General features: G+C 39.9%; 1 protein-coding gene across 8 annotated transcripts; it reads left to right on the top strand.

Moving 5' to 3' along the window:
- The first annotated feature begins 1,746 nt into the window (after positions 1 to 1,746).
- On the top strand, positions 1,747 to 27,080 carry ZNF197 (zinc finger protein 197). Of its 8 annotated transcripts, XM_030811994.1 has the most exons (7): positions 2,766 to 3,667; positions 7,603 to 8,073; positions 9,590 to 9,749; positions 10,639 to 10,730; positions 11,007 to 11,133; positions 20,475 to 20,792; positions 25,080 to 27,080. In XM_030811994.1, the coding sequence occupies exons 2-7, from the start codon at positions 7,684 to 7,686 to the stop codon at positions 25,112 to 25,114; spliced, it is 1,122 nt and encodes a 373-aa protein (XP_030667854.1). In that variant the 5' UTR covers positions 2,766 to 3,667; positions 7,603 to 7,683; the 3' UTR covers positions 25,115 to 27,080. The 8 variants fall into 8 exon arrangements, with proteins under 8 accessions (XP_030667850.1, XP_030667854.1, XP_012354670.1 ...); XM_030811990.1 differs by lacking the exon at positions 2,766 to 3,667 and adding an exon at positions 1,747 to 2,363 and having other exon boundaries at positions 7,594 to 8,073; positions 20,475 to 27,080; XM_012499216.2 differs by lacking the exon at positions 20,475 to 20,792.
- Positions 27,081 to 27,094: the final 14 nt, after the last annotated feature.

The raw sequence follows: 27,094 nt of genomic DNA, 5'->3' as shown, positions 1-27,094 counted from the left end.
GGGCCTGATGGGAGGTGATTGGATCATAGGGATGGCTTTACCCCTTGGCTCTGTGTTGAGATAGTGAGACCTGGTTGTTTAAAAGTGTGTAGCACCTCCCTCCTCCCCAGACCCTTGGTCCTTCTGCTGCCACATAAGACATCTGCTCCCACTTTGCCTTCCCCCAGGAGCTCCCTGAGGCCTCCCCAGGGGCAGATGCTACCATGATTCCTGTACAGCCTGCAGAACTGTGAGCCAATTAAACCTCTTTTCTTTATAAAGTGCCCAATCTCAGGCATTTCTTTACAGCAGTGTGAGAACAGACTAACGCATTTGGATTGAGACTAGGACTCAGACTGGAAGTTACACCAGCAGTTTTCTGCTTCTCAGGCCTATAGTTCTTGGACTACAATTATACCTTCCGCTCTCCTGGGTCTTCAGATTGCATGTCTTGAGATTTCTTAGCCATATATATTATATACATATAATCCTTGGTCATAGGTCAATCACATTCCAATTTGCATTAAAAACAACTCTGGCAAAGTGGGGTTTTATAGAAAGATGAGAAATACAAACTTTCCATTCAGACTGGGATTTCCATTTTAGTTGATCAATAGTCTAAGATCTTAGCCCATCTTGAAATGTCAGTCCTCTGCTTCCAGCCTCTTCTCATATGCCTATCTCAAACCCATTTATTTCTTGTTTGCTTAGTTTTTTTCACCTGTACATTTGGGAATTTTAAATACCAGGAATGTGTGTGTATGTAAAACAAATGCTGTGTGTTGTATTATACCACTGTCCCAGAGCTCTGGCCCACTTTAAACAGGTTTTGTATAGTTACACCTTGGTCAAAGATACGGTGTTCCTTTCCTATCACCATCATTCCACAAGGTTACCAAGTCTTTCATCTTGGGGCAGTGGGGAGGGTGCTTCAAGTTCTTTGTCAGATGGGCAGAATCTCAGGGCACAAACTGAGTGACAAAACTGAGGTTCTGAGCTGGCCACTGGCAACTGGTGGTCCTTACCAGCTGACAACTCTTTGGTTACATGCTTCCAGACCATTGCTTAGTAGGAGTGTGAATGATTACAGGCTCACTGGTCAGTGGTCCATAGTCTAGTTGGTCATTTTGGTTCCTCCCATTCCTTTCTTCTTTCCCAGCAAGGCAAGAATGTTTTTCACCTTACTAAAGGCTTCTAATGGCCTAACTCACTATAGTTTTTGTCCCTTTTGTTTCCAGTCCCATAGCGTCTAACTCCTGTCTACCTAGGTAGGGCAGGGGAGGAGAAGGGAGCCTTGGTTTACAAGTAAAATTATAATTTAGTGTAGGGGGAACAGCAATCACATTGATCAATATTTCAAAATCTACTCATTCATGCTTTGAGACCCATAAAGTACTATTTCCTTCTTCTCTTCCTACTTGATTGGCTGCTCCTTCTCAGTCTCCTTTGTTGGGTCCTCCTTATCCTTTTTTAAGTCATCCAAAGGACCACCAGGATGGCTTGATAGTAGAAAAGAAAGTTGGCCAGCGCAGTGGCTCACACCTGTAATCCTAGCACTTTGGAAGGCCGAGGCGGGTGGATTGTCTGAGCTCAGGAGTTTGAGACCAGCCTGAGCAACACAGTGAAACCCCATCTCTACTAAAATACAAAAAATCAGCCAGGCTTGGCGGCGTGCGCCTGTAATCCCAGCTACTCAGGAATCTGAGACAGGAGAATCACTTGAACCCGGGAAGCGGAGGTTGCAGTGAGCTGAGATCGCGCCACTGCACTCCAGCTTGGGCGACAGAGTGAGACTCCATCTCAAAAAATAAAAGAAAGAAAGAAAAGAAAGTTTTATTCACAACATCAGTTTACAAACTCAGAGAGATAGTCTCTGGCTTGAACTGAAAGTGGTGCTCTCTCTGAAGAACAAAGAGAAGGTTAGAGGTTTTACAAAAAGGAGGAATGTTACATATTGCTCTTTGAGAAAGTTCATTGGCACTAGTAAGGGTGTGGGGAGCTGGCAAGCTCCAACTGGTGAGCAACTGCAGTGGGCAAAATTAGTCCTAGAGTTGCAGCAACTTATCTCAGAAGCTATAGATAAAACTGGTTTTGGCTTATAATAAGCAGTTTCAGCAGTCGAGCTCACAGAGAATAACATTCCTGGAGCAATGTTTTGTACCCTGAGTGCTTCCCCCAGCTAATTTCTCAACTTTATTTTATTAGATATGACAAGAATGACCCAATTCTTATGATCAGCTTTCACATTTCTTAGCATTTACCACCACCTGACACATTTTTATATTTGTTTTCTGTTTATCCCACTAGAAATGTAAGCTCCATGAGAACAGAGACTTTACCTCTTTATTTATGTCCCTAGTGCCCAGAACAGTATTTGGCATATGGTAAGTACTCAGTAGTTGAATGAGTGAATGAATCAAGGCTGAAGTTTAAGTATGTTGTTTAATGAATGCCAGGAGAGAACATAAAGAAATAAACAGAATAAGCCTGGCACGGTGGCTCACGCCTGTAATTCCAACACTTTAGAAGGCCGAGGTGGGTGGATCACCTGAGGTCAGGAGTTCGAGACCAGCCTGGCCAACATGGTGAAACCCCATCTCTACTAAAAATACAAAAAAACATAGCTAGGCATGGTGGCACGTGCCTGTAATCCCAGCTGCTCGGGAGGCTGAGGCAGGAGAATCGCTTGAACCCGGGAGGTGGAGGTTGCAGTGAGCCAAGATTGCGCCACTACACTCCAGCCTGGGCAACAAGAGTGAAACTCCATCTCAAAAAAAAAAAAAAAGACAAACAGAATAACATGAACCTTGCTCATTGAATAAACATTCATCTACAACCTATATGGCTTCGGCTTTGTACTAGGTGCTAAATACATGGGATCCATGCAGACATGGCCTTTGCCCTTTCGGAGACTTGTTCCAGCCATAGTCCCATATAAGGGTGTCAATTCCAGAAGTCCAAACTTAAGAGACTGAAGACCAAAGAGAGGATCAGAGTTACAGTTTCCTTTATATACACCTGACTTTACCCAGGGTGATGGACAGCTAGAATAACCTCTTCTTTCAGGGGAGAGATGTCCCTACCATTTGCACATTACCTTGCACCTTCAACTTGATTACTATTTAATATCATAGCTCCAATATGTCATCATGTGGGCAAGAGATACACCACAGTAAGCGAATTCACAAGAGGGTGATTTATAAGCCATGTTATTATTTATAGTGAGAATTGCGTAAGTTCAAGAAGAGACCAGAAAAGTCACCTACCAGGTCATTCAGACGTGAAGGTTACTCCCTATCAACCTCGGTTGAAATGCAAATCAAAACAGAAATGTCCAACTCTCTTAGGAGGCAACAAGCATCCTGAGACCCTGGGTCCTGTCTTTCATCTCTGCACCCTTCCGGTCTGAAACAGCGGCCAGTTCTTGTTTGATGTAAGGAACACTAGTACCCAAGGGCTGAGGAGTTCCTCCTCTCTTCCCCAGCTCTGGGAAAAGAAACGAACCATAGAGATGTGGCTTCCTAGAGATCCGGGATGAGGGGCGGGGTGCAACCGGAAGTCGCAGTATCCTCGGCTCGGCCATTATTGTGTGCCTCGGCTGCCGCAAGGGCTCGTTCCTGTGTCATCTCCTAGCGGCCTGGCGCCGAGGCGGCGGTACCCAAGGCTGGAGCCGCAGCGGGAGCCCCCGGTGAGCGGGGTGGGCTCGGAGGCGGGTGGGCGTGCAGGGAAGGCGGCCCGGGACGCGGGCCTGAGCTTGCTGGGACTGCACAGCCCTCGGCAGCCCCTCCCGGGCCCTGACCCCCGGCATGGTCCGTCCCCAACTCCGTGTTGGGGTTCGACGTCGTGGTCTCGGCTGGGCACGCAGCCGGCCCGGGGGAGGTACTGAGGACAGCAGCTCCGAGTCTGTGTATGTTTGTGGACCGGTGCTCCCGTCTAACGGACTCCGCTGGCGCTTTGAGGAGGAGCTGCCTCAGTAGCCTGCTCCCTCAGCTCAGGCCTTTCTGCTTTTCCTCAGTCTTCTCTGAGGCTAATCCACAGAAACATTCTGAGGTTTCCTTATACCGGTGGCGCCCGACTCTTGAGGACGGATTTTTTTGTTTGTTTTAAGGAGTGGAACGATTTTAGCTTTTTTAGTCTTTTAGTTTTGTAATATAATGGTATTTAAAAATCAAACTTGAAAAACTCAGACTTGAAACCACCCATACCAACATTACTTCAGGCAATACATTTTAACACAAAGTATTAAGACCGTAAACTCAGAATAAATGCTGGCCTTTGCACACACACACGCACACACACTCATTGCCAACCTGTCAGGGACGATTGTTACTGGTTTTCTCTTTTTGCAGCTTACCAGATTAAAGCTTTGTCGTGGACTGGTGTTTGGAAACTGTTGTTTTAGAACAGTTTGGGTTGTTTGGGTTTCATAAGTTTCTTCGTAGATGGAATTGTTTTGGACTTCTGGAATTAGAATCCCTGAATTCAGAATTTGCTCCCATGTCTCAGTTAGCTAAGTGGCCTTGAGTGGATTCGCTCCTCTGATCCTTTTGTTCTTTTTAACTTTTGCTTTGAAAACCTTTTGTGAGAAGCAAATAAAACGTATGTTTAAGAATTTGTTATTTTTATGTTATTTGAAAATTGTTCAAAATTCTTTTTAAAAATTCCTTTCCATCACCCCCAGATCAGTTACCAAGGACTGCCAAGTTTTTCTCAATTGCCTTATCCCTACTGGGGGATAAGTAAGTTCCTACTTCGTTTAGAACTTAAGTCATGTGTTTAGACTGTTACAAAAACCTAACTGACCTTTCTTGATACCCAGCCCTCCCACCCCCACCATTTCTCACTAATAGAGTCCTGACACCACTTAAGACTCTCTTCATGCTCAGAGTGAAAAAGGTCTTTCTAATTGTGGTACAGCACACAGAAGTCGTAAAAGATTGACTGCATGGCAAAAAACACTTTAAGCAAAGTCACATGGCATATATAGTCACAAAGACACTTGACAAACTGAGAAAAATTTGCAGCTGCCATTGTAAACAAAGGACTAGTTTTCCTGTGATAAAAGTGTGTACAAATTAACAAGACCCAATACCTCAATAGAAACATGGGCAAAATATATTAATAGTTACTTTAAAAAATATACAAATGACTCTATATTAATTCATTCAAAATGCAAGTTAAAAATTTGGCAAAGAGCACCAACTTTGAGAACCATATTGGTGAAAGTGAGGAAAGGCACTCCCATACAGCTGTTTCTGATGGGAGTATAAATTTTAAATTGGTTCAATCCTAATGAGGTCAAATTGGCAATATCAAAATTATACATGCATATACCTTTTAACTCAGCAATTCTGTTTCAAGGAATTTTTCTTATATATGCCTACACACATCCAAACTGATGTATGCCCAAGATTATTCATGGTTATATTGTTGGTAATAAGAAATGATCGAAAAACTACCCAAACATTCCATCAGTGCTGGCATGAATAAATTATGATATATCTATGCATCCATAAAAATGCAGAGAGGGGCTGTGTATTGACAGGAAAGATCTCTAAAACATATTATTATTGAGAAGAGGAAAATGTAGCACGTCATTCATGGTGTCCTACCGTTTGTGAAAAAAAGGGAACTAGAAAACAATATGTGTACACACACATATGCGGAAATAACTGGAAAGATAGAAAAGAAGCTAACGGAGAAGGAAACTTTACACAGTATGCATTTTACAATTTTAAATTTTGAACCAAGTGAATATATTACTATTTTTAAAAATAAGGAAAAATGTAAAGTAAAACCTCTTTAATGCTGAAATGTAAGTAAAATCACTTCACTTACAGGACAGGATCATCTCCTCAGAATACTGCCTCTCAAGAGCAGTAGTTAGAATTTAACTTCTGTTCGCCTCTCTGCTCTACTCCTCCACTCTTGCCTCTGAAGTTTATTTTACTTTCCTTCTCTGGTCTTCCTTCGCAGAGTTATGTGCCCTTCCTTGCTTTTGAAAATAGTTTCTTTCTTCCTGGAATGGCTTTCCTCGTAGTCCAATGATCCTTTTATTTTTCCTTAAAAGCCCAATCCAAAAGTACCTTTCATGGCTGGGTACGGTGGCTCACGCCTGTAATCCCAGCACTTTTGGAGGCCGAGGCAGGCAGATCACGAGGTCAAGAGGTTGAGACCATCCTGGCCAACATTGCGAAACCCCGTCTCTACCAAAAATACAAAAATTACCTGGGCATGGTGGCACAAGCCTGTAGTACCAGCTGCCTGGGAGGCTGAGACAGGAAAATTGCTTGAACCCATCAAGCAGAGGTTGCATTGAGCCGAGATCATGCCACTGCACTCCAGCCTGGGTGACAGAGCGAGACTTCATCTTAAAAAAAAAAAAAAAAAAAAAAAAAATTTCCTTTCATGAATCCTTTCTGTAGTTTTATGTTCTCTATTACTTGTACTTAAACATTATATTGAAATTATGTTTATATTTCTGGCTCCCCTGTTTGTTATAAGCAAGCTCTCTTTAAGGGTCTATGTGTTCAAATAAAGAGGATGTTTTCATATGTCACTGATGGTGATATAACTGTTATACCCTTAAAAGCTTAAAAATGTTTTTATCCTTCAGCCCAACAATTTTTTCCTAGGAGTTTATCCTGAAGAAATAAGCAGAGATGTAACTAAACATTTGTTATCAAGGACAGCCGTTGTGACCTTATTAATAATAGCGGAAAGTTAGAATTAATCTATGGTAATTAAACTATGGTAAGGACATAGTTCACAATAATAGCAGTGATTGTTTTCTGGTTTTGCGTGTTTTCTGGTTTTATAAATTTTTGGTTTTATAATTAGAAAAACGTTATTTCTAAAGAACAGATGATTTCTAGAGAGCAAGTCTAAGTTCTGTATAATAAAACCCTATTCATATTTATCCATCGGTGGGACTAGATATGAAAGGAAAAGAAGAAAAGGCAAATTTATCCAAATATTTTGATTAACAGAAAGAACAATTTTCAGAGAATTAAAGGCATGTAGAGCAAAACTACACAGAACTTAATTCATCCTTTCTTTGTTAATTGAGGAGGTGGTTAGGATTTTCTCTCATATGTATCATGATTAATGATCACTTGTTAACTCTGGAGAACATAGGAAAGAGTGCTAGTTACAGAAGGGTAATAAGTAACATTTAAACCCATATACCAGGCATTGTTCAAAAACTTGAAATGTATTATACATCAAATTCTCATGACAACCCCATAAGGTAGGAACTGTTACTATCCCTATTTTACAGGTTAAGGAACTAAGGCTCAGAAGTGAGGTATTTGTTCCAGGTTACACAGGAGTAGTCAGGATGCTCATTGTTAGAGTGGTAAAGAGTCTATTGTAATTAGCTGAAGGGATCCTGTGAACAAAGACCAAAGGAAGTTCATGTGTTTGGTTTCAGCAGTCTCGTGGGTAACGTGAGTGTTTGTGTCCCAGAGCCTTAGGCAGGGGGTTTCTGTCAGAGGAAGCACCCTAGAGCCTGGAACCTTGCACTCACAAAGGTTCTCTTTATTACTGGGAGCTGACTGGGGCCTGGAAAGCTCAGTTGTTTCTCTGGGCTAACTTTAACAATGATTTCTTGAGGTCTTGTAGATGATACTCTCCAAGCTGTAAGGAAGAAGTCAAGGATTAAGGAGACCTGGACTGGAGAGGAGGCTTTTTCAAAAAACAACAATGACAAGAGAAAATTGGGCCCACAGTGCTCTGAGACAGGAGGGCCTTGTGAAGGGGAAGGATGATACCTGGAAGTGGGGAACCAGCTTCCAAGGAAGTAGCTCCTCTGTTTGGGAGACCTCCCACCTACACTTTAGACAATTACGTTACCACGAGACATCTGGACCCCAGGAAGCCCTGAGCCGGCTCAGGGAACTCTGTCGCCGGTGGCTGAGACCAGAAGCACGCACCAAGGCACAGATCCTGGAGCTGCTGGTGCTGGAGCAGTTTCTGAGCATCCTGCCTGGGGAGATTCGGACCTGGGTACAGCTCCATCGCCCTGGAAGTGGCGAGGAGGCTGTGGCCCTGGTAGAGGAGCTGCAGAAAGACCTTGATGGACCAGCAATACAAGTGAGAAAGACGGGGAGGGGCGGTGGGTGTTGGGATGAAAGGAAGGAAAGAATTGAGGCTACGCTAGAGGGTGATCTTGTGATTCTCATTAAAAATTAATAGCACACTAGCAACCTTAATGATAATTAAAGCAAGTCCATGAGTATTCAGACCATAGAATATGTCTGTAGAGAAATGGATTTATGTTGAGGTCTTTGGGTCCAACTCAGAAGCAGCATAAAAACATTGACTCTGTTTTGTCCCTTGGGTAATGCTTGCTAATGCTGAGTTTGGACCAAGAACCTGAAGAAGAAATGTTGATAAGTTTTTCCCTAAACAGAAGCGTATGTATTGTTTCTATAATTCTGTTTGGAATGGTGATGTAAGCCTAGAGTATAAAAGGCAATAGCAGGCCAGGCACAGTGGCTCATGCCTGTAATCCCAGCATTTTGGGAGGCTGAGGTGGGAGGATCACTTGAGGCCAGGAGTTCAAGACCAGCCTGGACAACATGGGAAGACCCCATCTCTACAAAAAATTTAAAAATTAGCCAGATGTAGTGGCGAGTGCCTATAGTCCCAGCTACTTAGAAGGCTGAGGTGGGAGGATCACTTGAACCCAGGAGGTTGAGGCAGCAGTGAGCTATGATTACACCATTGCACTCCAGCCTGGGTGATGGAGTGAGATCCTGTCTTTAAATAAATAAATAAATAAATAAAATGGCAGTAGCATAACAAGAATGAAGCTTTCCAAATCTTGGTAAGATCTCCTCTTGTGTGCCCTACTAGGGATCTGCAAGCCAAGGGACTGGATTAAGATATTTGCTTCTGATAAGATTTATATCCTTGACCATTAGATTGGGATCTTAATGTAGCCTCTCATGTGTGTGAGATTTCTTTTTGTACATCTGTAGCTCACTAGAAACATTTCTGTATAAGACGTCTGAATCATAACTCAAACTTGGGTGTGGCATTAAGGATGGGCTTGTTTGTTTTAATCATAACGTGAACAATTTTAGAGCTATATATTTCATTACAAATTACTAATCCTCATTTGAGAGATAAGGAAACTGAGGCAGACGTCTAGCTGGCCGCAAAACCAAGTATCTTGGTGCCAATTTTAGTGTTAGTTGTATTTGAGCACAAAGGGCTAGGTAAAGGAATCAATAAGTAGATGGTAAATAAGTAGAAGAGATGTGACTGAAGTCCGATCTAAAACTAAGTCTGAAGCTAAAATCCATGCTCTTAATTACTGCTTATTACTTCCCATTCCCTCCTTAACCCACACCCAGGTCTGGCTTCTGTTCCCACCGTTGTGTACAGTCTCCTCTGGGAGAGGTCACCAGTGCCATGAGTGGGGCTCGAGGGCAGCTCCATTGTTCTCAATGCAAAGCTTTACTGCTGTTTTGATGCTCCATACTTGAGGTGGGTCTCTCTGATCTCACAGTTCTAAATTGTGGGCAGAAAGAGGTCCACAGTGCTTAGGTGAGTCCATTTTCTTAAGGAACAAGAAGAGCTAGCTTATTTTACTTGTTTCCAGGTTCCAGTCCTTGTCCAGGATCAGGACACTCTCCAGAAGGCGGTGAGTGCCCCAGGAACAACACTTCCTCCTGTACTTCCTGGCAGCCACATAGCAGCTGAAATTTGCCTGCATCCTCCCACTGACCTAGTGGCATTCAACCTCCAGGATCCTCAGCATGGTATTTACTCAGTGCTCTGGGTTTTGGGCTGTTCCAGGACCCTTTCTGTGGCTCATCCCCCTACTTCCAGGGAGTTGCTTCCTCTGCTACCCTGTCTAGGAGTCTCTTACAGTGCCAGTTTCTTTCTGCTGTTCTGTTCTCTCCTTTTTTCTTGGGCCCCTCTGACCTTGTATACATTCTTTTTTTTTTTTTTTTTTTTGAGACGGAGTCTCACTCTGTCGCCCAGGCTGGAGTGCAGTGGCACGATCTCAGCTCACTGCAACCTCCGCCTCCCGGGTTTACGCCATTCTCCTGCCTCAGCCTCCTGAGTAGCAGGGACTACAGGCACCCGCCACCATGCCCAGCTAGTTTTTTAATATTTTTTTTAGTAGAAACGGGGTTTCACCATGTTGGCAAAGATGGTCTCGATCTGACCTCGTGATCCGCCCGCCTTGGTCTCCCAAAGTGCCGGGATTACAGGCGTGAGCCACTGCACCGGGCCTTTTTTTTTTTTTTTTTTTTTTTGAGACGGAGTCTTGCTCTGTTGCCAGGCTGGAGTGCAATGGCGCAATCTCGGCTCACTGCAACCTCCACCTCCTGGGTTCAAGCCACTCTCCTGCCTCAGCCGCCTGAGTAGCTGGGACTATAGGCATGTGCCACCATGCCCAGCTAATTTTTTTGTATTTTTAGTAGAAACAGGGTTTCACCATGTTGGCCAGGATGGTCTTAATCTCTTGACCTTGCGATCCACCCGCCTCAGCTTCCCAAAGCGCTAGGATTACAGGTGTGAGCCACCGTGCCCTGCCTTGTATCATTCTTATTGCTACTCTTTGTGTTATTCCAGCTCTGCAAGTGGGGTCACTCAGAAAAGGTTTGTAGGTCCCATATGCAGCTTTTTCTCCTTCCTCAGATTCTCCTGCTCCTGAAGCTTCTGCCCTTTCCCAGGAAGAGAACCCAAGAAATCAATTAATGGCACTTATGCTCCTAACAGCCCAGCCCCAGGTAAGGTTTGCATCCTCTTTCCTTCCCATCTGCACAGCGTAACTGTGGCTGAAGTGCCCTCTGTCATCCTTGTGCTTCGATGTCCAGTCAGTTCCCATTTCTAAATCAAGGTCTATGCTATTGGAAGGCAGACTTTACATGTGATCTCCTTATGTCTCCCTGATGTCTGTTATGCACTCATGGCCTCACAGCGTATCCCTTCCCCAGAAGTGAAGGGAACCTGTTGACAGGCAAGTTCCTGGGCATTGGTAATCTCACACACACTTGTTATTTCAGGAGTTGGTGATGTTCGAGGAGGTGTCAGTATGCTTCACTTCAGAGGAATGGGCATGTCTGGGCCCAATCCAGAGGGCCTTGTACTGGGATGTGATGCTGGAGAATTATGGAAATGTGACCTCCCTAGGTAAGGATTCTTCTTTCTATGATGCTTACCTTTATTTCACCAGCCTTTATTTGTTTTCTGATTATAAAAGTAGCGTATACATATTTTGGAAAACACCGAATATTACAAAGAAGAAAAAAAGCCTTCCTTAACATCGCTATTTCCAGATAACTATTATCATTTTGATATATTACCTTTCTGTTTTTTCTGTATGTTTGAGGGGTTTTTTACATTGTTCAAATGTGTGTATGTGTGTGTCTGCACAGTTTTATAGCTTGCTTTCCTTGTGTGTGTTCTCACATGTTACAAACTCTTTGCAGTTATTATCTATATTGGCTATGTGATTTGTACCATAATTCAGTCAGCCATTCCTTATTTTGGATAGTTGCTGTAATAATCATCTGTCTCTGTGCCTAAGGCCTTCTAAAATGTTTTATTATTTTTAGAGGTACAATTACTGGGCATAAGTGTTTGAATGGCTTTAAGGCTCTTGCTTCATATTGCCAAATTACTTTCTGTAGCGATCCCTGTCCTCTCAGTTCTTAGAAGTGGTGTGTAAGAACACTCCTTTTGCTCTGCCTTCATTTGTACTGAGTAATCCCACAATTCTAAATTGTTGCTAATATATTTTTAAAGTTATAATATATATTCTAAAATAGATTTCTTTGATAAATAATGAAAGAATATTTCAAAAAAATTTTTAGCCATTTTTGCTTCCAGCAAACGTTAAATACCTATCATGGTACAGCTGTGAAAATGATGTGATTCTGCCCTTAAATAGCTTGCGATGGTTTAGGAGATGATTACAGAAATATTAAATATACAAGGCAGAGTAAAATAATTGGTACAAGAGTGGCATAAACCTCGTGTGACGAAAATGCAGAAAACGGGGCAATCAGTTTCATTCCTAGGGATTAGCAAAGGCCATAAAGGAGGTAGCATTTATACTGGAACTTGAAGAAAAGAGTAGAATTCTCTTTGGAGAAATCAACGTTCAGAACTGGGTAATCAGCCACAGGAACTAACTTTGACTGAAATACAGATTTACAGTATCGGTTTAAATGGCCGCAGAGTATTGCATGGTCTGTGTATCATGCTTTACATTGACAGCTTTATGATTCTGAATGTTTCTATTCAAGAACATTACATAACATTCCATTTTTTCTGTACTGCCTTTGTATGCATCAGGCATGTTTTAAAATTGCCTAGATCTTGCATATTTCTGGTAATATTTATTCTTTGGAATTGGAGTCTTTTCTTTATTTTCTAATTGACTGTCATCTGCATATATGAAAGTACTTTTTGTGTGTGTTAATTTTGTACCTAGCAACTTTATTTTATTGTCTTTAATAATTTAAACTGTACATTTTCACACTTTTGAGACTGTATCCTTTAGTATCTCAGTAGTGGCAGTGGTGGGTGAAACAGTCTGTAGATTTTATACTTTGATACATATTAGCAAATTATTTTCTACCAATGATACTTGAATTAAACTCCCACAGAAAGAGCACACAGGAGAGCCAATTTCCCCTGGATATGCTCATGATTTGGTCAGTCTTTTAATTAAATCTTTGCTAGGTAGATGAAGAATACCATCTTTTGTTTGTTTGTTTTTCATGTTTTCATTATTAGTGTGATTGAAATCTCTTCATATGTTTATTGGTCATTTTACTCCTATTCATATACTTCCTATATATAGAACTACTGCTAATGCTTTGTCAGTTGTTGCATATGTTTTTCCCATTTGTTTGCCTTTCAGTATTATTTATTAATTTTTTTTAAGCCTTAGAAAATCTTTTATGTTGTCAAACTTAGCAGTATTTTCCTTTATGGTCTTAGTGGTCTTTTTCCTCATAAAATTATTTTGTAAATCCACCTGTATTTTCCTTTTTTTTTTTTTTTTTTTTGAGATGGCGTTTCCACTTGTCAGCCAGGCTGTAGTGCAATGGCGCAATCTCAGCTCACTGCAACCTCTGCCTCCTGGATTCAAGCAATTCTCCTGCCGCAGCCTCCTGAGTAGCTGTGACTACAAGCATGCACCACCACGCCCAGCTAATTTTTGTATTTTTAATAGAGATGGGGTTTCGCCATGTTGGCCAGGCTGGTCTTGAACTCCTGACCTCAGGTGATCCACCCGCCTCGGCCTCCCAAAGTGCTGGGATTATAGGTGTGAACCACCATACCCAGCTGTATTTTCTTATTTATCATTTTATTTTGACATTTAAGCTTTAATCCGTCTTGATATTTATCAATTTATCTTGATACATAGAATGACATAGACATCTTGTGGAGGGGTTTTATTGTTTTTTGAGATGGCAGTCTCACTATGCTGCCCAGGCTGGCCTCAAACTCCTGGCCTCAAGCAAACCTTCCACTCCAGCCTCCCAAGTAGCTGGGACTCTAGGCATGCACCACCCTCCAAGCTTGTTTTTTAACCCAAGTAGCTTTCAGTAGTTCCAAAGCTATTTACTCAATAATCAATCTTTCCTAAAAATTTTAAAATAGACTGTATGGATTAATTGGCTAATTTTATGAAGAACACTCACCATGGACCCATACCTCAAGCTGTACACTAAAATAAATTCCAGATAGGTCTAAGAGTTAAACTAAAAAAAAAAAAAACAATAAAATAATGTAATTGCTTGATTATTCTAGCTCTTTGAAGAAAAAGAAACTTGAACCTACTTTAATAAATTTAAAAAAAAAATGTGCACTCCAATGTTGTTGGTGCTTTGGGCAAGCAGATGCCCAATGTTTATTCCCATTGACTTAGTAACTCTGATTTGAGATACATTAAAGAAATGGTTCAGAAAGAGAAAATAAAAGTTATATGTCTAAAAATAGTCCCAGGTAACTATGATGGTTAAAAGTTGGGCAAAACAAATTCTCTAAGATAAAGTACTAAGCAGAGCATGGTGTTTTGACCTAACAGTATATTATGACACTATCAAATATTATGACAACTCTGTGTACTCAATTTTCATGCATCGATAAACTGTGGTAGAAAAGCAGACTCCCAGATAACTTGTACATACTACTTCAGTATGTAAAATATTTATATATGTTTATTTAGGAGATTGGACTAAAACTTGAAGGAAAGTATTAAAAAATATTCAGTACCTCCCATGTCAGGCTTAGCCCCTGCCTTAAAGTACATTCAAATTGGAGAGATAAACATTTCCACTTATAGTTAGAATACAATTTGGCACATTCTGTATAATAAAAGGGTGCATAAGTTTATGTGAGCCCATAGGAGCCTGGGAATGATGGAAGGATTGGGACAGTGGGAGGGGGAGGTGGATGGTTCCCAGTTCCTCCACCAGGAGGGAAAGATTTATAACAGTTTTATTGAGGTATATTTAACATACCATAAAATTCACCATTTAAAGTGTACAGTTCAATGGTTATTGTGTATTCACAGAGTTGTGCAACCATCACCACAATAATTTTAAAACATTTGCGGCCAGCGTGGTGGCTCATGCCTGTAATCCCAGCACTTTGGGAGGCCGAGGTGGGTGGATCATGAGGTCAGGAGATCAAGACCATCCTGGCTAACATGGGGAAACCCTGTCTCTACTAAAAATACAAAAAAATTAGCCAGGTGTGGTGGCGGTTGCCTGTAGTCCCAGCTACTTGGGAGGCTGAGGCAGGAGAATGGCTTGAACCTGGGAGGCGGAGCTTGCAGTGAGCCGAGATCATGCCATTGCACTCCAGCCTGGGCGACAGAGCAAGACTCTGTCTCAAAGAAAAAAAAAAGAATTTCGTCAACCCCAAAAGGAACCTTGAACCCTTCAGCAGTCCACCTTCATTTCACCTAACTCATTCCTCCAATGCAGCCCTAGCAGGCACCAATCTACTTTCTACCTCTGTAGATTTGTGTATTTGAAACATTTCATATAAATGGAATCATGCAATATGTGGTCATTTATGATTGGCTTCTTTTACTTAGCGTAGTGTTTTTAAGGCTCATCCATGTTGTGTCAGCTATCAGTTCTTTATTCCTTTTTATTGCCAAATATTCCATTGAATGGATATATCTCCCATTTATCAGTTGATAAACACTTAGGTACTTCCACTTTTGGTCCATTATGAATAATGCTGCTATGAACATTTGTGTACAATTTTTTGTGTGGATATATGTTTTCATTTCTACCTAGGAGTAGAATTGCTAGGTCTTATGATAACTCTGTATTGAATCATTTGAGGAACTTCCAGACTGTTTTCCAAAGCAACTGCACCATTTTACACTCCTACCAGCAGTGTATAAGGGTTCCTGTTTCTCTACATCATCCGTAACACTTGTTATTATCTGTCTTTTTTATTTTAACTATCCTAGTGGGTCTGAAATGATATCTCACTGTGGTTTTGATGTGCATTTCCCTGATGGTTAATGATGTCAAGCAACTGTTTATGTTCTTATTGACTATATGTATGTCTTTGGAGAAAACTGTCTATTCAGATTCTTTGTCTATATTTTAACTAAGTTATTTGTCTTTTTATTACTAAGTTGTAAGAGTTCTTTATATATTCTATATATAAGTCCCGTAACAGATATATGACTTACAAATATTTTCTCCCATTCTGTGGGGTCTTGCCCTGTTGCCCAGGCTGGAGTGTAGTGGTGTGATCATAGCTTACTGCAGCCTTGAACTCCTGGGCTCAAGCGATCCTCTCACCTCAGCCTCCCAAGTGGCTGAGATTACAAATGCACCCCACCAGCCTGGCTAATTTAAAAATTTTTTGTAGAGACGGAGTCTTACTGTGTTGCCCAAGCTGGTCTTGAACTCCTGGCCTCAAGCGATCTTCCTGCCTCAGCCTCCGCAAGTGCTGACATTACAGGCATGAGCCACTGGGCCTGGTGACTTTTTCTTTACTTGATGGTATCCTTTGAAGGACAAAAGTCATTAATTTTGATGAGTTCCAGTTTTTTTTTTCTTTTGTTGCTTCTGCTTTTGGTGTCATGTCTAAGAAACTATCACTAATCTAGGGCTGGGAAGATTTATGTCTATGTTTTCTTTTAAGTTTTAGCTCTTACATTTCGGTCTTTTATCCATTTTGAGTTAATTTTTATATATAGTATGAGATAAGGATCCATCTTCATTCTTTTGCATGTGGCACCATTTATCCCAGGCACCATTTGTTGAAAAGACTGTGCTTTCCCCCATTGCATTGTTTTGGCACCCTTTTAAAAAAGCAGTTGATTATAAATATCAGGGTTTATTTCTAAAGTCTCAATTCTAGTCCTTTGATCTATATGTCTATCTACCCTTATGTCAGTATCACCCCCTCTTACTATTTTGGCTTCATAGTACATTTTGAAATAAAAAGGTGTGAGTCCTCCAACTGTTCTTTCTCAAGATTGTTTTAGCTACTCTAGGTCTCTTCACTTTCCATCTAATTTTAGTATCAGCTGGTCAATATCTTTGAAGAAGCAAGCTGAGATTTTAGTAGGGATTGCAATGAATCTGTAGATCAGTCTGAGGAGTACTGCCATTTATCAATGTTAAATCTTTTAATCTTTGAACATGAGGTTTCTTTCCATTTATTTAGGCCTTCAGCTTCTTTCAATAATGTTTTGTAGTTTTCAGAATATAAGTTTTTCACTTCTTTTGTTAAATTTATCCTAATCTTATTGTTTCCGAGACTATTATAAATGTTTTATTAATTTTCTTTGTGGATTATTTCATACTAATGCATAGAAATACCACTTTTTTTTTTTTTTTAATGAGATGGGGTTTTATATGTTTCTCAGGCTGACCTTGAGCTCCTGGGCTCAAGCAGTCCTCAGCCTAAACCTACTGAATAGCTGGGACTACAGGTGTGTGCCACTATGTCAGGCTGATTTTTATATGTTGAGCTTGTATCCTGCAATCTTGCTGTACTTATTTATTAGTTTTAATAGTTTTTTAGTGATTTCTAAGGATTGTCTATATGCAAGATTTTGTCATCTGCAAAGAGAGATAATTTTACTTCTTCCTTTACAATCTGGATGCCTTTTATTTCTTTCTCTTGCCTAATTGCTCTAGCTAGAACCTCCAGTATATGTTGACTAGAAGTGGCAAGAGCAGACAGCCTTTTCTTGTTCTTGTCCTTAGAGAGAACACATTCAGTCTTTCACCACGAAATATAATTTATTTTAATTTTTTTGAACACTGTCTTACTCTGTTGCCCAGGCTAGAGTGCAGTGGCGCGATCACGGCTCACTACATCCTCAACTTCCTAGGCTGAAGTAATCCTCCTAATCCTCTTATCTCAGCCTCCACATATCTAGGACCACAGGCACGCACCAAGCTAATTATTTGTTTGTTTGTTTGTTTTTCTGTAGAGACAGTGTCTCACCATGTTCCCCAAGCTGGTCTCAAACTCTCAGCCTCAAGCAGTCCACCTACCTTGGCTTGCCAAAGCACTGGGATTACAGGCATGAGCCACTGTGCTTGGCCAGAAATTCTGTTTCTACTTTGTTGAGTGTTTTTATCACCATGGAGTGTTTTATCTATTGTCATGATGATGTGGTTTTTGTTTTTCCTTTTGTTGATATGGTGTATTACATTAATTGGTTTCCTAGTGTTATACCAACATTATTTTCCTGTGATAAATCTCACCTGGTCATGGTGTATAATTCTTTTTATGTCCTGCTAGATTTGGTTAGTTAGCATTTTGTTGAGGATTTTTATGTTTGTATTCATAAGCTATATTTATCTATAGTTTTCTTTTTTGTGATGGTTATGTCTGGTTTTGCTATCGGGGCAACACTGGCTTCATAGAATTAGTTGGGAAATGTTTCTGTTTATTGGAAGAATTTGTGAAGAAATGGTATTCTTTTAAGGTTTGGTAGAATTTGCCAGTGAAGCAACCTGGGCCTGGGCTTTTTGTGTGCAGGCAGGTGGTGGGGGTAATTTTTTTTTTTAATTACTGATTCAATTTCTTTCCCTGTTGTAGACCTACTCAGATTTTCCATTTTTTTCTTGAGTCAGTTTTAGTAATTTGTGGCTTTCTAGGAATTTGCCTATTTCATCTAAGTTGTCTTAATTTATTGGCACAGTATCATTGATAGTATCATTTATACTCCTTTTTATTTTTTTAAGATCAATGTTAATGTCCAGAGAGTGACTTTAGAGCTTAGTTTTTAAAGGGTGTAGGTACGGGCTTGGGTAGTGAGTTGGAAAGAGGAAGAGCAATTCAGGAAGAGGAAAGGACACGGGCAGTGATAGGCAAGAAATGACATGTTTGGGCAGCTGCATGTAGTTCACTGTGGCTAGAGTCTAGGGGCATAAGAGATACTGACAATAGTTGATACCAGAAAAACAGGCAGTGGGTGAAGATATCTCTTTGACTCCAGTGGTTATTTCTGCTTTGTCCTGTAGGCAATGAAGAGTTAGGTATTTTGTGCAGGTAAGTGACAGGATCAAATTTACCTATTGGAAAGGTCATTGACAGAAGGTATGCATAGATTAGGGCAGATGAAAGGCGGGGGGTGTTAGTGGTAGGAAAGCCTGTGTCTCTTTCTTGCAGGCTTCATTCACCAAAAGTTATGGAAAGTAACCAGCTCCCTCTATCATTCTGACATTTTTCAGACTATATATGGGCCTCTTGAGCTTTTTAAGACTTTGTAGTCTACAAAGTCTTAAAAAGCTCAAGAGGCCCATATATAGTCTGATTCCTAAGCTAAAAACATTAAATAGTTTAACCAGCTAATTAGCTACTGATACAAGAGTTGCTAATTTCTTAACTATTTTCCATCTCAGTTTAACTACTTGTAACACTTCATTTCCTTAAAGTTTGTTTCATTATATAGAAGCAGCCCCCCCTCCGTCAGCATTCTCTTTGTTTTTTGTTTGTTTTGTTTTGTTTTGTTTTGAGATGGAGTCTTGCTCTGTCACCCAGGCTGGAATGCAGTGGTGTGATCTCGGCTCACTGCAACCTCTACCTCCCCAGTTCAAGTGATTCTCCTACCTCAGCCTCCTGAGTAGCTGGGATTACAGGTGTGCACCACCATGCCCAGCTAATTTTTGTATTTTTGGTAGAGACAGAGTTTCACCATGTTGGCCAGGCTGATCTCAAACTCCTGACCTCAAGTGATCCGCCCTCCTCAGCCTCCCAGAGTGCTGGAATTACAGGCATGAGCCACTGTGCCCAGCCTCTCCTTATGTTTGAAACCTCACTGTGAATAGGGAAACTGAAGTACCAGCATTAGATAGGCTTAAGACACATACCCATCCCTGCAGCCAGGTGGTTGGGTAGTGTGATTGGCAGTCCTGCCTGAGTCCTGGAGAGAAGGGCAGTTGAGATGAGATATGAGGGCCTGACCTAAGAATGTCTGTAGTTCAAGTTAATATTTGTTGGATCTTTGCCATCCTCATCCTCTCATAATCTTAAAGAAATGTGTAATGAAATAAAATGGCTGCACTCTTCTCTTCTCTCTCTGTTTAGATAGAAGAAAAGTATTGTTATATTCAAAGAGAAGATGATGTTACTGTTATTCACATGACTTTACTTATTAGACAGTTTGGGGGAACTGGCTCATAATTTCTCTCACACTTGGGTAGTTTGAAAGTAAACTTCCAAAACATTTTCATACTGTTCATATTTTTAAATAGTTGAGAATATTGGAGTAGATAGGAACCTTGGAGATTAGTTCAGCCTCATCATTTTACAGATGTTTTCATACTTTTATTCTATTTTCCCTTTTCTTTCTGTATTTCTTCTCTTACCTTTTATGTGTAATTAAGGGAGTTCATAACAGACCTGGCTTTTTAAAATGAATTTTAAAATTTCCATTTCTTAATTTTAAACGGAGTAGGAGTTATATATGAATTCTAAGAATTAAGTTGCTTTTCAAGGGATTTCTTTTCTGTTGGTTAATTGCTTTCAACCAGTTAAAAAGTATTCATGCCTTTGACTTTTCAAAAATTAAAAATTGCCTTTGAGAGCCCTTACATATATTTTCCTTCCCTTAAAGTTTCCATCTTTCTAACATGAAGAAAGTAATAAAGAAAGTTACTTCTAATCCAATGGTTCTTGCTCTTCTATCCAAGTTCCTTAGATATGAACCACCTCCATAAGATCCTATGTTTTCTCTCTGGTTTTCCTTGCTTCTGTTTTCTCAGCATTATTTGTATTTTTCTATCTGCTTCCTGAAGACAAAGCACTTAAAAATGTCTCAACCTGAGTTGTATGTTAATCCATTTACAGCATCTTGTCAGTGTAGCATTATTCTTTGTACCTTCATTTAATGAAAAGTTTCTCCTTTTTGTATGCATATCAAAGTGTGCCTTCCTAGAATGTTTTAAAGTCATTTGAAGATCCTGTTCTTCCAAACACAGGGACATGGTAACATTTGCATTTTTAATTCCTTTTACCAGAATGGGAGACCATGACCGAGAATGAGGAGGTGACATCAAAGCCAAGTAGTTCTCAAAGAGCAGACTCTCATAAAGGAACATCAAAAAGACTTCAAGGAAGTGTTCCCCAGGTCCTTGATTTTGAAGAAGAGTGTGAATGGCAAGTTTTGGCAAGTCAGTGGGGAAATGAAACAGATGAAAGGGCAGATACAGTGAAGAAAGCTTCCCTTTGTGAACGAGACAAGAAGAAAAGGACTCCACCAGAGAAACAAGGCCAGAAGTGGAAGGAATTAGGAGACAACTTGACTTTCAGTTCAGCTATTTCTGAAAGTTTAATAGGTACTGAAGGAAAGAAGTTTTATAAATGTGATATATGTTGTAAACATTTTAATAAAATCTCCCATCTTATAAACCATCGGAGAATCCACACTGGTGAGAAACCTCATAAATGTAAGGAATGTGGAAAAGGCTTTATTCAGCGTTCGAGCCTTCTAATGCATTTACGGAACCATTCAGGGGAGAAACCTTATAAATGTAATGAATGTGGGAAAGCATTTTCTCAAAGTGCTTACCTTCTAAACCATCAGAGGATCCACACTGGGGAGAAACCTTATAAGTGTAAGGAGTGTGGAAAGGGCTTCTATAGGCACTCAGGCCTAATTATACATCTAAGGCGCCATTCAGGGGAGAGACCTTATAAGTGTAATGAATGTGGGAAAGTTTTCTCTCAGAATGCTTACCTCATTGACCATCAGAGGCTCCACAAAGGGGAAGAACCTTATAAATGTAATAAGTGTCAGAAAGCTTTCATTCTGAAGAAGAGCCTCATTCTGCACCAGAGAATCCACTCTGGGGAAAAACCCTATAAATGTGATGAATGTGGAAAGACCTTTGCTCAGACCACTTATCTTATTGACCATCAGCGACTCCACAGTACAGAGAACCCTTACAAGTGTAAAGAATGTGGAAAAGTTTTCATTCGAAGCAAAAGCCTCCTCTTACATCAGAGAGTCCACACAGAAAAGAAAACCTTTGGTTGTAAAAAGTGTGGGAAAATTTTCAGTTCTAAGTCAAACTTCATTGACCATAAGAGGATGCACAGCAGAGAGAAACCTTATAAATGCACTGAATGTGGGAAAGCCTTTACTCAAAGTGCTTACCTTTTTGACCACCAGAGACTCCACAATGGGGAGAAGCCCTATGAATGTAATGAATGTGGGAAAGTTTTTATTCTGAAGAAGAGCCTCATTTTACATCAAAGGTTCCACACTGGAGAGAATCTCTATGAATGTAAAGATTGTGGTAAGGTCTTCGGTTCAAACAGAAACCTCATTGACCATGAGAGACTCCACAATGGGGAGAAGCCATATGAATGTCAAGAGTGTGGGAAAACCTTTATTATGAGCAAAAGTTTTATGGTCCATCAGAAACTCCATACACAAGAGAAAGCCTACAAATGTGAGGATTGTGGGAAGGCTTTCAGTTACAATTCAAGCCTGCTTGTACATCGGAGAATCCACACCGGAGAAAAACCTTTTGAATGTAGTGAGTGTGGAAGAGCTTTCAGTTCAAACAGAAACCTCATTGAGCATAAGAGAATCCACAGTGGTGAGAAACCCTATGAGTGTGATGAGTGTGGCAAATGCTTCATTCTGAAGAAAAGCCTCATTGGACATCAGAGAATTCACACGAGGGAAAAATCTTATAAATGCAATGACTGTGGGAAAGTCTTCAGTTACCGCTCAAACCTTATAGCCCATCAGAGGATCCACACTGGCGAGAAGCCCTATGCATGTAATGAGTGTGGAAAAGGTTTTACCTACAACAGAAACCTGATTGAACATCAAAGAATTCACAGTGGAGAAAAAACCTACGAATGTCATATATGTAGGAAAGTCCTTACCTCTAGTAGAAATCTTATGGTACATCAAAGAATCCATACTGGAGAGAAACCTTATAAATGTAATGAGTGTGGAAAAGACTTTAGTCAGAATAAAAACCTTGTTGTACATCAGAGAATGCACACTGGGGAAAAACCTTATGAGTGTGAGAAGTGTAGGAAATCCTTTACTTCTAAGAGGAACTTAGTTGGCCACCAGAGAATTCACACAGGGGAGAAACCCTATGGGTGTAATGATTGTAGTAAAGTTTTTAGGCAAAGAAAAAACCTTACTGTACATCAGAAAATCCACACAGATGAAAAACCTTGTGAATGTCATGTGTCTGAAAAAGAAGTCTCTCAGACTTCCAACCTTCATCTTCAACAGAAAATCCATACCATTGGGGAATTCTCTTGGCTACAAAACACCAATGAGTCCAAGATTGAAATTCAGAAAATCTAGTGTCATATGTAAAATGGAATAGAATCCCTGCCTACTTAAGTAACTGTTGGACAAATGATACATATTTCTTCTAAGGAAAAAGTTTATTATTTACTCTTTACTAGACAAATGAGTAGCATATAGAAGAAAGTTAATAGGCCGGGCTTGGTGGCTCATGCCTGTAATCCCAGCACTTTGAGAGGCTGAAGCAAGTGGATCACCTGAGGTCAGGATTTCGAGACCAGCCTGACCAATGTGGTGAAACCCTGTCTCTACTAACATACAAAAATTATCAGGGCATGGGGGCACACACCTGTGATCCCAGCTACTCAGGAGGCTGAGACAGGAGAGTCGCTTGAACCCAGCAGGGTGGAGGTTGCAGTGAACCAGGATCGCACCAATGCACTCCAGCCTGGGCAACAAGAGCGAAACTCTGTCTGAAAAAATAAAGTTCATCTCAACTTTCAAGTCTACAAAAACATAATCCAAATCTAATAACATAGTTGTAAATGAGAGCAACAATATCTTTGTATTAAAAAGTAGACATGGGCTGGGTGCAGTGGCTCACTCCTGTAGTCCCAGGACTTTGGGAGGCCGAGGTAGGAAGATCACTTGAGCCCAGGAGTTCGAGACAAGCCTGGGTAACACAGGGAGACCCATCTTTAGTAAATAAAAATAAATTTATTAATAAAATTAAAAATTTAATAATAAAAAGTGGACATTGTTTTTTAAAATGTGTATAGTATGCATTTTAAAGATAGTGTCACTGCTATAGAAAACCTGAACAGACAGTATGATCCAGAATGTCAGGTGTGGAGTTGGGTGGACAAGAGTCTGCTGATGAGGACAACCTAAGAAGAGCACTGGATCTGGAAATCAGAAGACCTACCTTTGATTCCTGGCTTTCCCTTAATGGCCATGCAATGTTATTAAGTCAGCCTCTAAAGCCTCAGTTTCCTGTCAGTCAAGTGTTGACATGATACCTACCTCACAGGGTTGTCGTGAGGGTTAAGTGAAAGGATCTTTGTGAAAGTACTTTTTGAAGTCATTCAGTTGTCAATAAATTTGGATAAAAGAGGTTATGGTAAAAGTTTAGAACATGAGATCATGTAAGTTTGTGTATTAAGTCAATATTAGAATGGGGGATTCCACGAACCTAAAAGATACTCATTTTTATAAGAGGAAGTATGGTGAATAGCTAACTGGAATTTAGTGCTGTAAGAATAATTTTTTAAATTTACCTTTTAAAATATCTAAAGGAGTTAATAGATTATATATCTAGTTTATGTGTATGGAAAAAAATGTTATGGCCAGCCATTAACAGTGATGCCAAGGAAAACAATTTATTTCCCAGCTTTTGAATTTGAAACTTAACAGACGGAGAGTGTCAAAATGGAAGGGCAGTGGTACCCTGCTTTCCCTATTCAGAGGGGAAAAAATCCTTGACCCAGCAGTTGAACTGATGATCCCTGCCACAGTCATTGTGAATTCTAATCAATATTTCATCATTGCTGCCAAATGATAGCCTGTTACTCATGAAACAACGTTCTGTCCCATCATTAAATTTACTGGGACATAAATTTTTCACATGGAGCCAAGCTCTTCACTGATTAAGCCAATGGAGAATCCACTTTTGGGCAGTCAGTGCCCATTACCCCCTGTGAACCATTCTGTGCCCTTGAGTACAGTTGTGGGTTTAACTCAGTCTATATTCTTGAGTTGGTAATTTTTATGTTGTAATTCTCAAAGTTCTGTTTATGTAGCTGGACTATGAGTAATACTTGAATATGAAGATTGTGTTTTTTAATAATGTTAAAGTGGTGTTTTGATTATCATAAATGTTATTAATTCAAACCCCACAGTTTATTGGGGGCTGGTTCCTCATTAGAGTGAAAGGTAGCCAAGAGTGCAAACTGGAAGGGGCCTAAGGCTTAAAGTCTTAAGACCTGGATGGGGGTCAGGTTTTGCCATCTGCCTCAGAAAAAATCTCTTCAGTTCTTGGAGCCTTGAATTCCTCATCTGTTAAACAGGAGGAAGAATATCTACCTCACAAAGTTCTTATGAGATAATGAATATAAAAATGCTTCATCCATGTTGTTGAAGAATCACCCCAGCTTATATAATAATTACAAAGGACATATATACTTTAACAATGGAGAATGCTGTCATTTACCTCTTCACCGAGTAACAAAATGGCACGTTGCTTAGATTGAGACAGCCCACATAACGTGCCATCTTCTGTGATGTAATAAGCTGAAAAATGTTCAACCTGAATTTAATCAAGCTTCTTGGACCTCATTGCCAGGTTACAGGAAATACAGGAGGCAGAGGAACAAATAAAAGACACCACGGGAAACAGACACATCCAGAACATGGAATATTGTATAAGAAAGCTGCCCTGGATTCTTCTTCAAAATATTATTATGATGAAAAAGAGAGGGGAGTGAAAATTGTTCAAGCTGTCTTGAGTCTGCTGTGAGTTTATTATACCATTCTCTGCTTTTGTGTATGTATGAAAATTTCGATATGAAAGGTCTAAAACATGGATGAGGAGGCTTGTTTTTAAAAGATAATACTAAAGAGCCGTTAGATACTAAGAACCAGAAATAGACTCACATAAATGGCCAATTGATTTTTGACAGGAGCAAAAGCAATTCAATGGAGGAGGGATAGCATTTTCAGCAAATACTATTGGAGCAATTGGATATCCATAGGCAGTAAACCAACAACTTCAGGACCTAGGACTGAGCTAAGAAGGCTCAGATGACTCAAAAGCATGCTCCTTAGAAGGAAAAAAAATTTTTAAATTGGACTTCATCAAAATTAAGATAATTTACCCTGTAAGAGACCTTTTTACAAAGATGAAAAGATATTACAGGTTGGGAAAAAATATTTGCAAATCGTATCCAACATAGTATTTGTATGTAAACTACATAAAGAACTTTCAAAATTTAACAGTAATAAGTAAATACAATTAGAAAATAAGCAAAAAACAGACATTTCACTGAAGTATAGATAGCAAATAAGCAAATGAAAAGATGTTCAACATCATTAGGCATGAGGGAAATGCAAAGTGAAGTCGTGAGATATCACCTATCAGAATAGCTTGACTTTTTTTCTTTTTTTTTTTTTTAATGGTGGTAACTGCTGGCAAGGATGAAGAGAAACAGGATTTCATACATTGCTGGGACTGTAAAATGGTACAGCCACTCTGGAATATAATTTGGCAGTTTCTTGTAAAACCAAACATGTATATGTCATGCCTCAGGAATTGCACTGCTGAGCATTTATCCCAGAGAAATGAAAACGCGTTCACACAAAAACCTGTATACGAATGTTCATAGCAGCTTTATTTGTAATGGTCAAAACCTGTAGGCAACCCATATATCCTTCCTTAGGTGGTTAAAACAAATTGTGGTTTATGTATTACCATGGAATACTTCTTACTCTGCAATAAAATTGACTGACTTATTGATATCCATAACTCAAATAAATTTCAAGGGAATTAATGCTGAGTGAAAATAATCACAAAAGGCCATATTCTGTATGAAAATATTCATATAACATTCTCAAAATGATAAAACTATAGAGATGAAAAATGGATTAATGGTTGCCAAAGGTTAGGGATGGTGGGAGGAAAAATGGGGAGAGGGTTGGATGTAACTATAAAGAGGTAGCACCAGAAAGGTCCTTGTGGTGATGGAACACTTGCGTCTTTTGATTGTAGTGGTGGTTACACAAATCTATAGGTGCTATACCTATACACACATACTGTACCAATGCTGATTTCCTTTTTCATATTATGTAAGACGTTAACCATGAGGGGAAAGTGGGTGAAGGGTGCTATCTTTGCAACTTCCTGTGATTCTCTCATTTCAAAATAAAAAGTAAAAACCAACAATGACAACGAAAACCCATAACTAAAGAGCCATAACCAACTAAAGTGTGTGAAACTGATTTGAAAAAAAGTTATAAAATACACGTTTTAGGACAGTTGGGAAATTTGAATATGACTGGTTATTAGATGATATTAGGGAATTTTTGTTAATTTTCTTACCTGTGACGGTGGTGGTAGTTTGAAGAATATTCTTAATCTTAAGGGATGCGTGTTGAAGTATTTGGAATGAAGTGTTCTGATGTTTACAACTTTCAAAAAAATGATTTTAAGTATGTATTGAGAGATCAGGCAAACATAGCAAAATGTTCATTGTTGAGTCCAGATGGAAAATACGGGTATTCAATGTGCCATACTTTCAACTTTTCTGTACTCTGATATTTTCAAAATAAAACATTTGAGGGGAAATTATCAGGGCTTTCTAC

Source organism: Nomascus leucogenys, chromosome 4, assembly GCF_006542625.1.
Source record: "Nomascus leucogenys isolate Asia chromosome 4, Asia_NLE_v1, whole genome shotgun sequence".
Lineage (NCBI taxonomy): Eukaryota > Metazoa > Chordata > Mammalia > Primates > Hylobatidae > Nomascus > Nomascus leucogenys.
The sequence above is the reverse complement of the archived record's forward strand: the minus strand, read 5'-3'. Positions and strand labels throughout refer to the sequence as shown.